General features: G+C 35.9%; 2 protein-coding genes across 2 annotated transcripts; both read right to left on the bottom strand.

Annotated features, from left to right (window-relative positions):
• Positions 1 to 4,064: 4,064 nt before the first annotated feature.
• Positions 4,065 to 11,838, bottom strand: LOC125236002. Its single transcript, XM_048142687.1, has 3 exons — positions 11,711 to 11,838; positions 7,082 to 7,307; positions 4,065 to 4,269 (listed from the first exon to the last, which is right to left on the bottom strand). The coding sequence occupies exons 1-3, from the start codon at positions 11,715 to 11,717 to the stop codon at positions 4,107 to 4,109; spliced, it is 396 nt and encodes a 131-aa protein (XP_047998644.1). The 5' UTR covers positions 11,718 to 11,838; the 3' UTR covers positions 4,065 to 4,106.
• On the bottom strand, positions 8,785 to 9,443 carry LOC125236004. Its single transcript, XM_048142688.1, has one exon. The coding sequence runs from the start codon at positions 9,333 to 9,335 to the stop codon at positions 8,946 to 8,948; it is 390 nt and encodes a 129-aa protein (XP_047998645.1). The 5' UTR covers positions 9,336 to 9,443; the 3' UTR covers positions 8,785 to 8,945.
• Positions 11,839 to 17,719: the final 5,881 nt, after the last annotated feature.

Raw genomic sequence — 17,719 nt, 5'->3', positions numbered from 1 at the left:
TCAAACCTTCAAGAAAAGAGCGTACACCCTTCTTAAAGGCCGGCAACGCACCTCCAACACTTTTGGTGTTTCGGGTGTCCATGGGCAGCAGTGATCGCTTACCATCAGGCGACTTGTTTGCTCGTTTGCCTCCTATCCCATAAAAAAACTTATTTGATACAAGTCAATCCCGCCTTAGTGGTAACCGACAAAGTGGGACGTTTTACTAAACACACTCACATATTTATGATACGGAATTTTATAGGTTTTATAAAAATGATACCTACTTTTTACTGCAATAAGACAGTCCAGGGTGGCTAGCCGAATGGCACAATCGCTCACGAAACGCTCACGAAACGAAGCGCTAGTAGATATCTATCTCTATCGCGCTTGCGTATTGGCGCGACAGAGCCAGCGGCGTATCGCTTTCGTTTGGCGTCGGAGAAATGCCATTCGGCTACGGGGCCAGAAGCCGTTTTAAAGGTGAATGCTCGCTAGACTAATCTATATCTAGTGACCATTTTGAAGGTAAGATTTCCTGGCTATTGATGTAGTCATGTTAGCTCAAACGGCAGAGCAGGACGGAGTGAGCGGAGCGGATCACTATCTAGGATCCGTAAGCCTTGAGTTCAGGACTCGAGTATTTTTTCAGTTTTAAATGAAATCTAACCTTGTCTAAGGATAAACCCGGATCGTATTTTCTTTTTAAGAGGGTTCAAAGTGCATTTCACCGCCATATTGGCGGTAGCTCATTCTGTTTGCACACTCAATGCTAAAGTTAGCCGAGTAAATTTAATCCCAGCCGGTCTCGCCTAAGTGACAATCGTTGAGGCTACGTGGCGGTCAAAACGCAGTCTGGCTCTGTCGCGCCACTATACGTATACTTAAGAGCGATAGCGAGAGCAAACGAGAGAGAGAGAAAACGATTTCTTTGGCTAGGTACCCAGTGTGGCGTAGCCGAATACACAAACGCTCACGATAATATCTCTTTCGAAGCTACCTATATCTATCGCTCTTGCGCATTGGAGTGGCAGAGCCAGACTACCTTTCGCGGCGTTGCGGTGGCGTTTCGCGATGCCATTCGGCTACGGGACGCGGGAACTTTGTGCGTAAGTACATTAGTTCCTAAGCGAAATGAGCTGTCGTTGAGCAGTCCAAATTAAAGTTATCTTAATTTATTTAATGGTGTTGACTGATGTTTGTAATTAGGAATGAAGTTGATCTGAGTTTGGTTCGTGGAAATTGTAGATTAACTTTATTGGGAGAAAAGTACTAGACATTTATCTTCTTTTGAGTCTGAAGTTCGCAAGTCAAGGCAATTTAACGTGAATATTTTGGCATCTATTTGCAATATAAAAAAAAAAAAACAATGTCATTATAAAAACTAAAACAACGGAAATCGGTAATAAAATTCGCCATCAGTATCATATCAAATAATAATATCTATTATTATTACCGAAATTGCTATCATGAATCAAAACATTGTACGTTACCATATTTCCGCCGAGATAAACATCAAAATTATGGTTGTTATGAGACCATCAAATTTCGTTCATTTCGAACCGCTCTTTCGAATACCAAACACGTTAAAATTTAAGTTTAGAACCCAGAACAAAACACAAACGTCTAATAAACAAAGGAATCAAGAACGAATAGAAGAATGAAGGTAATATCAAAGTTGATTTTAGTAGGAGTGGTGGCAACTATCTTTGTCTCTTTCGTGTGTTGCCAAGACGACGCCACGACGGCAGCGACCACAGGAGGGGAGGAAGAAGAAGAGGAACCGCAGAAGAAGGGGTGTTCTATCTGGTGCTGGATTCAGAAAATAGCCATGTTCGTTATATCGCAGTTGTTGAGCGGTTGAGGGTTGAGTAATAAAGGCGTTTTGCATTTTGATTTGAGTTATTTGTATCTACAATTTTTCTTTAATTTTTAAGGGCGGACTGCAATTCGACTGCGATATCTGTGAAAACCGCACGTAGTCCACGGTTTTCATACAAACTATAGTTTGGTTGCAGTCCGTCTCTAACAAATCAAGGGTGAACAGGCATCTTCAGGGCGAGCTCACTCCATCGTAGGTCACGTCTCCGTCTTTGGCTAGTCTGCATCCAAGAGTAAGCCCATTTATAATTAATTTATAAAAAAAATAGTATCACGCGGCGAGATTCACTCTCGCCAATCATGTGCTAGCTTTGTAGCCGTGCGGTAGTCAATCAGTAACGAATAATCCCAGTCTATCTTGTCATCCTTTATAACCGATTGATATTACATCCCCACTATGATTGAAATTCTGTCCAAACAACAAATCAATCTGCTTTGATCGTTGCAAATGGCCGCAGGGAGATAATTTGTCATCGAAATACAGTTTCCGGGTAAACTGAGCTTAATGTGCGTACAGATAGGAGCAGAAATATAGGGTGTATTTTTATAACCGTTCATATTTTCTAGCAGATCCATTTTTTGACATAATTATTGCAAGTCATAATGATTGCCAGATTATTATTAGTTATAATTCTAAACTGGGTAACTTTTCAGAGTTTTCATTAAGGTCATCTATAGATAGATTAGGTTTGTTTTATGGCTATTCTGAAAAGTTACTCGTTTCTGTGAAAAACGAAATTATGACTAGCAAAAATTTTAACAAATGATACGTTATGACTTAAGACTTTATGGGAACCATAGTTACAACAATGAACTAAGGTTGGTCTTGAAATAAATGAAATAGATAAAATTAGACTCCTACGGGCCCTGAATTTAGTACATCGTAGCAATAAAAACAAAAAGACAATCCTTAAAGCTCCGAATACCCGATGTTATTAGACGAAGGTAGAATTGATTGTAAACCAGGCTTTTGATGTGTCGTGTGTTCATTGAACCTTAAATTCACCGAATCCTTTTGAGATCTCTCGGGAATCTTTGGAATCAGCTTTGAGCGTGCTATATGTACCTATATTGGAATGTTTGTAGTGTACCAGGAAACAGGAAATGCTGATGCATACACGTGTTTGGTACATAGATTTTCTTGCAAGAAGTTCCAGCGAAAACGGTAGTAAAATGATATCCATATACTAATATTATGAATGGGAAAATGTGTGTCTGTTTGTTTGTCCGTCTTTCACGGCAAAACTGGCAAGACGAAGCGACGAATTGACGTGATTTTATAAGTGGAGATAGTTGAAGGAATGGAGAGTGACATAGGTTACTTTTACTCTACTTTCGTAACATGGGGGATGAAAGTTCAAGTACATATACGGAGCATTTCACAATTTTCGAATTTAACACGAGCGAAGCCGCGGGTAAAAGCTAGTTATTAGGCATTATATTTCACTTTCAGTCATAAAGCATTTACTTGTCCGCGCAATTATAATCATCATATAAGCATAATAATATGTAGGTATTAATTATGATACTGTGCGGATACTGCCGGTGAGTAAGTAGGTAAGTAAATGTGTTTAGTCTTTAGTGAAGTTTTTGTCGGTTAACATTAAGGCGTATTTACTTGTATCTTTATATTAGTAAACTGATAAAGCGGCTTATAACAATCGACAACGTGGGACGTTTTCTCGTGCACACTCACAAATATTCTGCATTGCACTATTAATAATACATTTTACATATAAAACTACTAAACTAAAACAAATAACGTTTAGTGAAAGTATAACTAGACATTACCAGTCGGTAGGCATTATCGCTAAAAAGCGATCTTTTGCATACAACCTTTGTATAGTTGGAATAACAGAACTAAATCGAAAGTTAACAGGCAATGCAAGGACCAAATTAGAGATGCTGCTAGGGTGAGGTATTGTGAATGCTGTCGATTATTTAGTTGTAACATGACATTATATGTAACAATTTCAATATTTTAATGGTCACCTTCATGATCTTGTACATCAGCATAGTATAAGGAATATTTGCATGTATTTATTATACTTATGATGGCATATAAATCTTTTGAATCTGAATCTGATAATGGGCAAAGGCAGCACCTACACGTGTATACAAGAGAGTTCATGGAAACTTAAATTAACTGGGCTATTGGATGAAAATGATGGACTTAATACTGAGCTACGAGATAAAAAACCGTATGCCTAATAAAATGGTATCCAATTTTTATTAAGTATATATTTTTATAACATGATTCTGTACAAATGAGTGCAGTCGTTGAAGATCTTCGCGGTCCGACAGACGTCCTGGCTGTGCGGGGATTCCTTGGCGAGCTTGATGCATCGAGAACCAACGTCCGCTATGTTGTTCAGCTGAACCAGTTGGTGCGCTGTTTCTACACGTTTTCTGAAAAATAAATAATAATAACAGATTAGTACATACTTATAGTAAGAAATGGCCAGGCCAGTGAAGTAAGAAATGGGCATTTTCGCGAAAAAAGATTGAAAAACATTTTTTCTTACATAGGTAAATTTAATGTTTTTCCTACTCAGAACCACGAGCCCTTTCGATCCTACTAGGTAAAAAAAGCGTCCCAAATTTAATAATTTCCATTTCGTTACCAGTTTTCAAACAATTTGTACAGCGGTTACAAAGTGGGAAATATGCAAGATAATAGAAAATTTTTGGACCATTTTTTGTGTTTTTTTTTTTTTTTGTCCTAGATAGAAAGGGCTCGTGATTCTGAGTTGGAAAAACATAAAATTTACCTAAGGTAACGGACCCGATCATGGACAGTTTAAGAAAAATGTTCGCCTGTTTTTGTTATTCACAGATAAATGTAAAAATTCTACCGCTAAGCGTGTTAAATCTTGAATGTCCTATCCTTCTTTTACATTTCAAGCGTATTGCAGAATAGATACTCTTATTGGTTTCTTCATAGTTAAAAAATTAAAACTAGGTGTTTTTTCTCCAGTTATGGACGGCAGTTCTCCAGTAATGGATCCCCCATTATGGACAGTGAAATAAGTTAAAAAATTTACTTTTAAAGCCAACTGATACCCAATGAGTCTATTTTATACACCATAAATACAATTACTTTGGGTTATTTTAACATAGGATTGTTTCTTGTAAATTTTGGTTTTGTAAATTGTTCCTTTTCCATCATAGGAGGTACGCAGTTTTACGGTTCCAGTAATGGACACTCGCAAAATAACGCCATTTCTTTATATCTTTGGAGCAACAAACTAGTATATTTTATACCTTATCTCATGCTTAATGCAGTAAGTAAAACGCATTCAAGTTTACACCGAATTACCTTTTCTTGATCAAATCGGGGAAATATTGCAAAGAGGCCAGGTCAGAAGTACTCGAAACCGACGAGCGTGTATGAGAAATGTTATGAAAGTGTGTGAAGCGAAAGTGGTTTGTCAGGATCGTAGTAAATGGAAATCCGTGATCTCTGCCTACCCCTCTGGGAAACAGGCGTGATTGTATGTATGTATGTAAGTTTACACCGAAAATAATTTTTTTATTATTTTATGCATGAACTCAACTCTCTTAGCAACATTACTAAGAATTCGTCTTGATATTTTTTTCAGTAAACTGGTGAATTTTATGTTGTCGCCAAATCCTTCAGAAATAACCGAATTAATTGAAACTTCTAAATGAAACAGTTCTACAACTCTAGTTTATGGTACCTACATAGCCGTCAGTTTTTAGAAACTCATTTTAGATACTTATTTTTAAGGATTTGTGTTTTTTGTCCATTATGGCTTCACCGTCCATTATGGGGTATTTTACCTTACTTACTTAGAAAAAATATTTTTTGTGATTGTTCTCACGAAAATGCCCAAATGTCTAAAATCACAATGGTTGGCCGCGCCGGAGCCGAGGTGAACAAACATGTGATGGGGCTTTCTAATTTCACGGGCCAAGGTTTTTTCGCTATTTTTCTATCGACGTAGACGGGAAGCGGAAAGTAGCTCAGTGACTTGTAATTTGACTTTTTGCGGCCGGAGGTTAGAAACATAAATAATTTACGTGTGAGCTACTTGTATTACGTGATCAAGCCCCCAAATCAAGAAAAAAAACTGTTTTATAAAGCGACTACTTCATTTTTATATTGTAAAAATCTAACCTAGAGAGAGAGAACAAAAAGAAATCAAATATTTCACATCACACTGCTGTACCCAAGGGAATGACATTCCCCCTGAATTGATATTCCCTTTGTTTGGACAAGAAATGAGCTAAACACGGATATTTATTTCAAATTACCTTCGATGGCTTGAAAATTACATTACATTGATAGACTTACGAAGCAATCACATTACGGGTATGAATATATATTTAAGTGGAATTTTGATGTATGAGAGAGCTTTTTTTTCGCAATTTTGGAGGGGGTACCATAGTAACAGTAGCTATGTCTACTTCAAGTCTGAGGTTTTCAGTCACTGCTGTAACACCTGTATATAATTTGTCATCCGTACTGTTTGACAAAACTGCAGGACCAAGACTCTTTTCGGAAAGAGTACTGAAATAACTGACTCTTCTCTTTTCGCAGAAACTACTGCCATATTCGAACAACGCTTTTAAGATGTTACACTGCGATATGCAGTTAGTGTCAGTAGTGAAGTTTCTTCAAACAATAACGGTATTATTGACACTGACACTGACATAATATATAGGTATATTCTCAAGATCCCTGCCTGCCAAACCGCGGTCCCAGGTTCGAATCCCGGTAAGGTCATTTATTTGTGTGATGAGCACAGATATTTGTTCCTGAGTCATGAATGTTTTCTATGTATATAAGTAATTGTATATTAAATACCGTATGTCAACTAACGAAAACCATTTACTGTAACCCGTAAATGTCCAGGTCATACTGAGAAACTTTTACTATGGGATCAACCCCGAAATCACGAAAATATCTTCTGACAGTTTCATAGGTAGATAGGTAGTTTTATTTTATAGTAAGTATTTCCTATGGGAAAGTAAATTTTTATTTCGCGTTTTGGGTGTTGGTCCCATAGTAAAAGTTGCTCTGTGTAACTTAAATATTAACAGGCTTCAGTAAATGGTTTTCGTTGGTTTACATACTGTATATCGTTGTCTGAGTATCCACAACACAAGCCTTCTTGAGCTTACCGTGGGACTCAGTCGATTTGTGTAAGAATGTTCTATAATATTTCTTTATTTATCAAGATTTCAATGAACGTACTTATAAACATCCAGATTGAACAGCCCATTCGTCGTCATAATCCCGAACTTCTTCAGCACACAGAAGATGATACAGCCCTCGTCGGACACCTGGAACTCGACCTTCTTGGGCTTGGGGAACATCTCGGCGAGACAGGACTCCACGACCATGTCGCTGAGCCGGTCATGCGTGTACATTACGGACATCTTTGCAGACGCGCAGCATGCCAGTAGCAGGAGAAATATTGCTGGAACAAACGTGGGATGTTCACGTAACGAAGAGGCCAGGGTGCGTAGCCGAATGGCACAAACGCTCACGAAACGAAACGCTCGTAGATATCTATCTCTATCGCTCTTGCGTATTGGCGCGATAGAGCCAGACTACCTTTCACGGCGTTTCGTTTTCGTTTCGCGTCGCAGAAATGTTATTCGGCTAGGGCACCTGGGCATTAAAAATATCTGAACACGCAGGGTGATGGTGCTATGGTGCTCTTAAACGGGCATTACAATTCCAAACAATCTACATATCAATTGCTGCGTTTGTTCCATACGTACCAACTAATTATGGAGCAAACGCAGCAATGGTATGTAAATTGCTAGGATTGTGTTGCCCGTGTACCATTAGCACCTTGACAATAGAGACATGTAGATATTTGTGAGCACCGTGACCGGTCCGATGTATCTGATGGTGACTGCAAGGAGTTGCCAATTGAATTTGAATCAATGTCATTACCAAGGTGCAGTTAATTTGTTTTGTTTGAAAAATCTAACATAACAAAACAAAAGCAAACTTGTTCCATTTAATTAAAGGTAATAATTTTATTGGACTTATTTTATACTTAGTACTTAGTACATCTGACCCCAAGATGTTATTGCCGGTACTTGCTCAACAGCGAATTGTAGGAACCAGATTTTTACCAGCTATGAACCAATACAGACGTAATGCAACCCATCTGCAACTTTTGTGGGAACTGCGCGTTGCACGTTGTAGTTGATGCAGCCGTCATGCAGTTCCCGCACATGTTTTGCAGTTGGGTTGCCGTCCGACTTACCGTCCCTAAATGAAAGAGGAGGTTATTGAGTTGGTTGTATTGGTCTTTTAAATGTAAATCCCGGTAAATATTATATATTCAAAATCTGCTTCTTAGCATTTTCTCACATGTTAATGTTTATACCATAATAGCGTTTCAATTTAAGCAGCTCTTGAGGAGCACGCACTCCAAACTACGTCTAAATATTTTACTATTCTCTACATACATTTCAAGACCAATCTTTTCTCCTAAACGTAATTGAATAAAATCTTAGGTACTGAGGTCCAAAAATAATAAACAGGAAAATGAAAGGTGCTTACAAAAGGAATTTAGTGAAATAATTGATTCAAATAAAAATATTGTTCATTTCTTACAATGTATAAATTTAGACGACCTAATTCACTTCATTCTCTATCAAAGAAAATAATTTTCGGCGAACCGAGGCAAGGAAATTATCTGGAAGTAGACTAGGCTTTACCTATTTACAAAAAAAATACCTACTACATACATATTAGGAAAACTTATTTTTTTGAACACAAATACCTAGGTATTTTTAAAGCAGGTTTTTAAACAAAAGAAATTCTTTTCACGTCACAGTTTCGTTTTCTTTCAACCCCTTATTTGCCAAGAGAGGCACTGAAGCTTTAGTAGTTTCATGTGTTCTGCCTACCCCCTTATGGGATACAGGCGTGATTGTATGTATGTATGTATGTAAATTCTTTTCAGACTAATAAAATAATATCCACAACAAATATACTTTATTCACAATATTTTTTTTTATGAAAACGAAATTTTATTTACAAAACGTATACAAGTTCTAGAAAAATCTCACATCTTTAGATTCCATACACACATTTATGCGAAGTTGTCCGTCAATGTGATGGCATATAACTGCGTACAATCGTTGAATACCTTTGCCTTCTTGCAAACATCGTGGTCTAAATTCATATTGTTGATGTTCTTAGCACAAGTGTCTCCCACATCCGAAATGAGAATTCTCGGGTCATATCTGTGTATGGCTGCTACTCTTCTGTAGTAATTTCTTACGTTGATGACTCCATCGTTGGTCATAATCTTGAACTTCTTGAGAACACAATGTATGATGCAAGGGACGTCGTTTCTGTCAATATGTAGGGGATACTTGTAAAGGTTGCGTGGGTACATCTCGGTCAGACAGTCTTTGACGACCATGTCGCTGCTTTTGTCATGAGTATACAGTATCGACAAGGACGGTTCGTTCTCCATCTTATTCGAGAAGAACTTATAAGCGTTTACTGATAAAGCTAACGATAACAGCACGATGATTTCTGAAATGGTTGGTGGAAATAATTATTCTGTATTTGAATAACATGGGCCTGGAATGTTCGATAATAATTTTGCCCGGAGCACGCAGTTGCGACAGAAGGACATTAACAAGGTTATACACGTGTAACGTGAGGGAACCGAAAGATTTTATCTACGCATTTCTGAAGGCAAAATAAAGATGTTAGGTATATACCTAACATCTTATATGACGTCAAGCAAATTTCGCCAAAAAAAAAATATATATTTTTTTGATGTATTTTCACGTAAAAAGTAAATGTTATTCGTAAAACTGGCACTTAAAATAGAAATTTACATTTTTTTTCTAAAAAAATACTTTTGTGCAATGAGTTATCACTTGTTTTTTGACATCTATTAACGAGAATAGTTAGATTATGTCTATATGAGTTAGAAAATAGCGTTTTCTTCTGAGAAATTAGTATAAGTAATTCTTATTTTTTAATGCTTATAACTTTGAAAGTAGGCGAAATCCAGAAAAGTTTATAATTATGACATTTTACTCTTCTAATATGATAAGAATACGATGTTAAAATTGTGCGGTTTCCTCATGTTACACCGTGTATTTTATTCTCTTAGGAACTATATTATTATTTGTCTTCTAGATTGTATTTTACTCCTCACTGGGTAATTGTACTGGATAATTCTATCAAAATCTCATTAAAATATTGCAATTTGGGAGTAATGGTATATTTAATTAAATCGGCAAAATAACAATCTATGAAAACAATAAACAAAAACAATTTTAACAAATTATTTTTAGTTTCGAATTTAAATGAAGTATGTGGGACCGATTTTTGAATCTCGGCCATTCGATTTCGTGGAATTCGTTCAATAATATGTCCACAACTAGCCATTTAAATTCTACTAACAAAATCGAAAACGGGTGGTCATTATCACTAGTTTTAAAATTACTAGCCGTCCTTTTTCAAAAATAGCATTACCTCATTTTCCACAGACTTTCGAACGGCGAATTCGTGCGTTCGAAATTCAAAAATCGATCTCCTGTTGGAGTAGCAAACACGATCATGACTTATAAGCTTATAAGTTATGTAATTCTTTAACATAAACGAAATACGAAAATCCACTGGCATATTAGATACTTACTCTGAAGTAGGCAATTATTAATTTCACGAACCATAAAGAGCAATAAAGTAGGTACTTAGAAAATTGCCATTTAAAATTATTATTATGTAACTTTACCCGAGGGAATAACGTAAAACAAATGGATTCTCTAATCCCTAGGAAACTTTCTTATGATTCACTACAAAAGAATTAATCAAAAGTTTCATTCGAACATTAAAAAGTTTCTTTTCTTGCCGTATTTTTTTCACGTTTCCGTTTAAGTTGGATTTCTTTTACGATTCTCTTCCATTACGTTACAACATTAAATTTGACAATAAAGAAGTATCTATACGCATTAAAACTTTCTTGAGACGAAAGGAGACGGCCAATCCGAAATTGGTTCTTCGTACAAACGTAGGATATGAACATTATCCATACTAATATTATAAATGGGAAAGTGTGCGTGTCTGTTTGTTTGTCCGTCTTTCACGGCAAAACAGAGCGACGAATTGACGTGATTTTTCAAGTTAAAGAGATGGAGGGCTACTTTTTGTCTCTTTCTAACCCCCCACTTCCCTAAAATGTGATTTGTATGGATCATTCCGCAATTTTCGAATTTAACGCGAGCGAAGGCAAAAGCTAGTGATAAATATTTTTTACACAACTTGTATAGTCATTGTATTTTTGATTATTATAAAAATTAAGAGTGAACACTGATTTCATACAATTTTATACGGCTTCTAGCTCCCATAATTCGAAAAATAATGGCATTGGTTAAAATACATCGAACTGTACATTTACTTTGAACAGAACACTATATTTTAATTGGGATACAGACCGTTGATTACCTTTGTTTCTTGTCATGCTCGCTATTTCGACACAGCCATTATCGCCCAAATCCTTCAACTAAATCTCAGCTCAAAAACAAAAAGGTAATCTCGGTATATATTCCGACTAACATATACGTATGTATTTTCAAAAATGACATAATTCAAGGAGGAATATTAATACTAAGTTTGTATTACGATGATGATGGCGGGATAACTTGGACTTTTTGAAAGACGCCAGATATTGCTCTAAATAGGGATAAGTGAAAAAAGAGGGGGAGACCTTTGCCCAGCAGTGGGACATATTGGGCTCTAAATAAATATAAATAAAATAAATTGTACGAACAATCGATCGTATCCTATCTTCTTAAAAGTCCACATTAAAAGTTCCTTAATTGTTACACTTACTTTCCATTTTAATTTTTTTTTCATATATTCACTTTAGTTTAAACTTTAGCACTGCATCGTTCCTTCAGCTCAGCCACGGATGTTGTGTTGTTCGTGTTTAGGCTGTAATGTGTTGTTTCCGAAACTTGGGCTTGTTTTATGTATTTTTGAAGGTATATGAAACAATGTGGCATTGTTCGCGATAAGAGCGGTTTGGCGACGCAAAATAACCTGGGCAGGTGGGGGGTTATGTAAGTAGTTCTGCTTAGTTAGTTATGTAAATTAGGTTGTGCATAGTGCTTGTTGGTGGTAATGATTTTGTACTTTATATTACATAACATTGTTATTTAATATAATCAATTACCTATCCATTAAAAATATTTTTTGTTTACCCCCGTACTTTTATTTGTGATTTACAAGGTCGAGCACACATCTTTGAAACCCTACCTTAAAAATGTTAAGACAAGTCTATAGTTTGTTTCCCAGAAACGCCCTCTTTTCAATATTGCATACAAATATCACTTTAAGACGATACAGGAGCGAAAATGCTAAAATGGAAAGGGGGGCTCCTTTCAATTTGGGAATCTAAGTTAAATATAATAGTGTTATTAACTAGATTTATCGAAAAAAAAAATTGGCTATTAAGAACAACTCAGTTCAAAAGATATTACGAAAAAATCTTTTAAAATCGAGGTTCCGCTCTCGACTGTTACCTCCTTCAAAACTTAATCAATCATAACGAAATTAGAGAATCTGAATAACAATGAAATAATCTGTGTCGGACCGTTTAGTTTTTTTGGCTAATTGTTACCAATTTTGAATACCACACCTCTTTTTGCGCCGCAATCAATAAGGCCGTTTTTGAAAATTTTTCGTTGGCTCTAGCGTCTTTAAAAATAAAAATATCAAAAAAATCAAAACGGTCCGACACAGATAAAAATAATAATAATTTGTGTTGAAAAAATCATTGCTCTATTTTCAGAAACCAGGAAGGAAATAGTCGAGAGTGTTTGTATGGAGGATTGACCCCTTCTGTATCGTCCTTAAAGCACAATAAATTGCTACCAATTAAATCCATCAATTCACACGAACGATACATACAAAAGTGTGTCACAATTTATTTTTTAACGTTTCAAGATATCTTAAACTTTTATTATTGAAGATAATTATACCACAGTCCCTTCCAAACATCTTTTGTTACACATATTTAAAGTCACACACAGGTCGAACGCGATTAATTAACATAATATGTGTACAAAGCGCGAGAACTTAAAGTGTTATATCTTTTGTTACAGTCTGACCAAAAAAAGCAGAAATCAGAAAGTGGCGACATTGTAGTGTCATGACCCTTTCAAATCAATATGTGTGAGAAAACGGGACGACACTATGATGTTGCCATTTTTTAATGTCTACTTTGTTTGGTCAGACTGTAATATTATCATGTTTGCATTACTCCTTAAGTTATTACCAACAAGGAGAAAAAATACGTCTGTTAGCACTAAATTATGAAGCATATAAATCTTACTTAATCATGTTTAGATAGCCAGCAACAAGCTGTTTTGTTGGCAAATTATGTCCTCCTCGGAGTCTTACTTAAGACGAATGGCCTGTAGGGTAGCACATTAATATATTCTGAAAGTTAGATATTATCAGGGTAATATAGTCCAATAGCTAGTTCGTTTGTAAGTAAATTAGCTTAAGCCCTTAACTAAATGAACATTGCCAGACGATAGAGCTGGGCCGTGCAAACATGGTTCTGAGTGATTTACAAGTATTGCCTAAAACTGGTTAGTCCCTAAGTATCAGTGCCAACATAGATGATAGAAACTAAATTTAACTAGACTTAACACTTGCTTCCAGGATAGAGAAATGCCACCAACCTTCAAGCCAGAAGTTACCGCTGCACATGCAAACCGTCCTTCAGTGAACCGAAGTGGTCGCCCCAGGCGCAGTCATTCAAAAGAGCACCACCGCAACCAAAGCTTCAGCCTACGGCAAGCATCCTCTTCACCGAAACCCCCTTCGGGTGGAACATTCAATTTGAAGAAACTAAATGAAACTCGAATCTTGAGATCTTGAAAACAATTTGAAGCGCTCGAAATTAAATCACAATATAAATTTAAGATCTAAAATCGTAAATAAATTAAATCCCAGTCAGCTGAAATAGAAGAAAACCTTCATTAGATAATGGGAATGTGGGCTAACCTTATCATATGATATGAATAATTAATATTCTGGATTGCTTACCAGCTGGAACTTGAGAAGCCTCATCATTCGCAGCTCTGACAAACCCTTCCCGCCACATAAACCATCAGGAGACTGGAAATAGAGACACATGGTCAAAACTTTACAAAGCCAAGATCACACAAGGAAATTAAACTCAATATTACTTCAACAAAACTTTACTCACAATTCATGGTTGAAAATACAATTCTGGAAGCCATAAGGCCACACAGAAAAGGACTCCTGCTGCTCCATAATTTGGATTCCTGTTCCACATCAGAGATAATCCATGATACAGCGAAATAGCCACTGGAGGCCTACGACCTGTACCGGAGCCAGCCAGCAAGTGAGGAGGAAATGATCTCAGAACTCAAAACAACTTTGGGAGACTTGGGGATACCAAATCGAACGACAGCTTCAGCACAATTTGCTGTAATAAATTTCAAATGACTGAAATATCTAGTGTGTAAAATTACACCTGATCTTCTAACCATATTCTAGCAACTTCCTAATTTATAAATCAAATATTTATTTTAAATTCTAAAATAATTAACATCATGAAAATCATGGATATTTGTATACTGGCAACAACCCTTGTTGACAGATGATTCTGATTGGATTACAGAACTGTCATCCATATCGATTCAGTTGCTAGATCAATTAAAGTCCTTGCCATGCGCAAAAACTTATGTTTGAGACAAACCTAAGAACGTCGTTGTACTAAAAATGTGCAATGTCACAAACTCTTTATTGCACCACCAAAATAAGCTGTAACTTTTTTCTGAGTTTAATGCAGGCATTTTTCATCCCCGACGCAAAAAAGAGAAGAAGAACTTACAAAGGCGAACTTATCCCCAATAGGGATATTTTCCAGTTAACCGATGTTAGGTAAATTGTCAAAATATCAGGAGGTGCATTAAACTTGTCCGTATCACGGGTCAGACCAGCGTTATGTACTTCAAATTTAAAATACGGGTAGTTATATACTTGGAAGGTGCAAGGGAGGATTCTATAAATACTAAAATATGGGCTCATCTACACTTTACACTGTCAATTTTTTGTCAATTAGTTTCATGAAATACTTACTTTCATCTGAGAGTTGATCAGGTTATTTCGAAAACAGCTCTAATGATTTCGCTAAAATTTGTTATTGTGGGGGTTTTCGGAGGTGAAATATAAATCTAACTTAATCTTAGGTCCCAGGAAACGCGGATTTTCGAGTTTTTCTTTGCTTTCGCATAGTCAAAATCACGATAATAATATAATAAAAAAAAAAACTCCGAGCGAAGCTCAGTCGCCCAGGCACTACCTAATAATAATGCAATTTCAAAATAATCAGTTGTACTGGGCATTATATGCCAACATCTAGATATTAAAATTAACTTACTTTGCCTTACGATTTCCTAATCAGTTTTTGAATCAATCAACAATCAATAACAACTGATTTCAGAATTTTTATATTCCATAATACTCGTACCTAAAAAAAACTTCATGTACCGTAAAATCTAGCTCTCGGTCTATAGTATTTTTAGGGTTCTTTTGTGTACTCGTAAGGATGTCAGAATATCGGTATCGTACGTGATTTATTTGTAGTAGGATTACCACCAAGTCCTTATTTTGACCACTTATTTACAGGAGTAAGTAAAATTAGTAATTTAACTGTTTGTTAATTATAAACTGAAATAGATACCATGCAATAAAGAAAAAGCGATAAGCCCACTGGTGGTGTTTGTTAATTAGTTGTCACAGTAGACCCCAGGCTCCCAGACGAATGCCGGAACAATGCAAGGACGATGATGATGATTTACAAGTGTCAGTGAAATTAGTAATTTAACTGTTTGTTTACGTAATATGTCATACACACCGTATTCTATAGAATTCTGTTAACTTCCCCATATAGTTAGATCCATTATACGAAACAGAATAGCAGAGTTAGTGTTTTTTTATTCCTAACTTTTTTCTGAAAAATACCATACACCTTCGATAGATGTTACAACAATTGCTGTTAAGAAACGGGCTTTGTGTGTTCGATAAGCGATTGACATGTCATAGTTTTGACACTTACTTAGTGTAAGTTAAATTGTAAAGCCTGTTTCTCAACAGCAATTGAAGTTAACGTCTATTGCAGGTGTATGGTTTTTTTAGAAAAAATAGAAATTAAAGAAGACTAACTATGCCATTCTGTTTCCTATAATGGACCTAACTAAATGGCGGAGATAACGGAATTCAATAAAAACACACACATATCATAAAAGAAAACAATTGATGTATTGGGAATTATATTATTTTACTCATCAGATAACAGTTGTTGTATAATATAAAGAACAATTCTTCTTAATTTACAATAATTGTCACATCCCTTTTTCTGCGCCTGCACACTTTTCAAAGTAGTCGTAGTTTCATAATGATCTACATTATCAACGTAACATGCTGATGTGTAAATATTAGATGGTCCAACCAGTTGAATGTGCGGCGAAAAGACAGAAGTTGTATGCAGATATCGGCACGGCGGTTTAGTTGATCTCTATCAAGTTCGTGCGGTATCCAAACACTGTATTTGTAGTTTTTTCCCAACTCGTGTAAATGTGTTTCTATGGTGACATGAGAGCAGCCTAACTCGGTAGCAAGAGTACGACTCGTTAGCCTCGGATCTCCTTCAATTAAGGTTTTTAATTTGGCTACATCAATCTTCACCGGTCGACCAGACTTAGGTTGATCTGATAATGAAAAGTCGCCACTACGAAACCGCTGGAACCATCGTTTCGCCGTGGCCTCAGACACAACTTCAGGAGCAACACGCTGACATATATTACGCACTGCTTCGGCGGCTGAATGGCCAGACTGAAATTCATATAGTAAGCAATGCCTTACATGCACTTTTAATTCGTCCATTTTCTTCCTTATATTAGCTCGGCGACAGCTAGTGAATGACTGACGAGAAACTGTGCGACTCGCGCTTTATATACTTTCGACCATAGAAGATTCTAGAACTCTATCAAAAATTTTATGTGGAATTCAATCGATCGCTCATTACTTTCTTACCAACCCAATAATTATGCACAATACAAATAAAATAATAAATTCTTTTCTAGTCCACATTTTAGTATTTTAACATTGAGTATACAACAATGACAGGTATTAATAGTAAATAGTCTGCGTTTTTTTCCGACAAAGCTTAAACCAAGTACAATAATAAACTAAAGCTTCTCATACAAATACATAGGTATAATAATTACTAGTTCAACTTATTTGGTTTCAAATACATTAAAAACTTTTTTAAATTCTTTATTAAAATGCTTTGTTGCTTAGCGATTATGACGATACACACTAATTATTTTTTACCAGTTGTCTTGAAACAGCTCGATTCTGAAACAAAATAGGTAAGTTAATGCTTATGGGAGTGATACAATGAGGAGGCAAACTGACATTTTATCCCGCAAGGTCAACAACGCGAAGAGTCGATCTGTCTCTCTATCAATCTTCTCACTCATACAAGCACTGTACGCATTCACCTACTTATTATCAGAACAAAACTTATTACAAAATCTAAAATATAGAAAAAAAGCATAACTTTTTTAATTAAAAAAATGTAAATTATTATTTTAAGTGCCAGTTTTACTAATAACATTTACTTTTTATGTGAAAATACATCCAGAAAAACTAAAAAAAAAAAATTACAATTTTTTTTTTGGTAAAATTTGCTTGACGTCATATAACATTTTATCTTTCTTTTGCTTTCAGTAATGCGTAGTTAAAATCTTTCTGTTCCCTCATTCACCGTGTACTTGTTCAGTTCGAGTCTTCACA

This window comes from Leguminivora glycinivorella, chromosome 18 (genome assembly GCF_023078275.1).
Source record: "Leguminivora glycinivorella isolate SPB_JAAS2020 chromosome 18, LegGlyc_1.1, whole genome shotgun sequence".
Lineage (NCBI taxonomy): Eukaryota > Metazoa > Arthropoda > Insecta > Lepidoptera > Tortricidae > Leguminivora > Leguminivora glycinivorella.
Note: the sequence above shows the minus strand (reverse complement) of the source record. Positions and strands in the feature narration are given on the sequence as shown.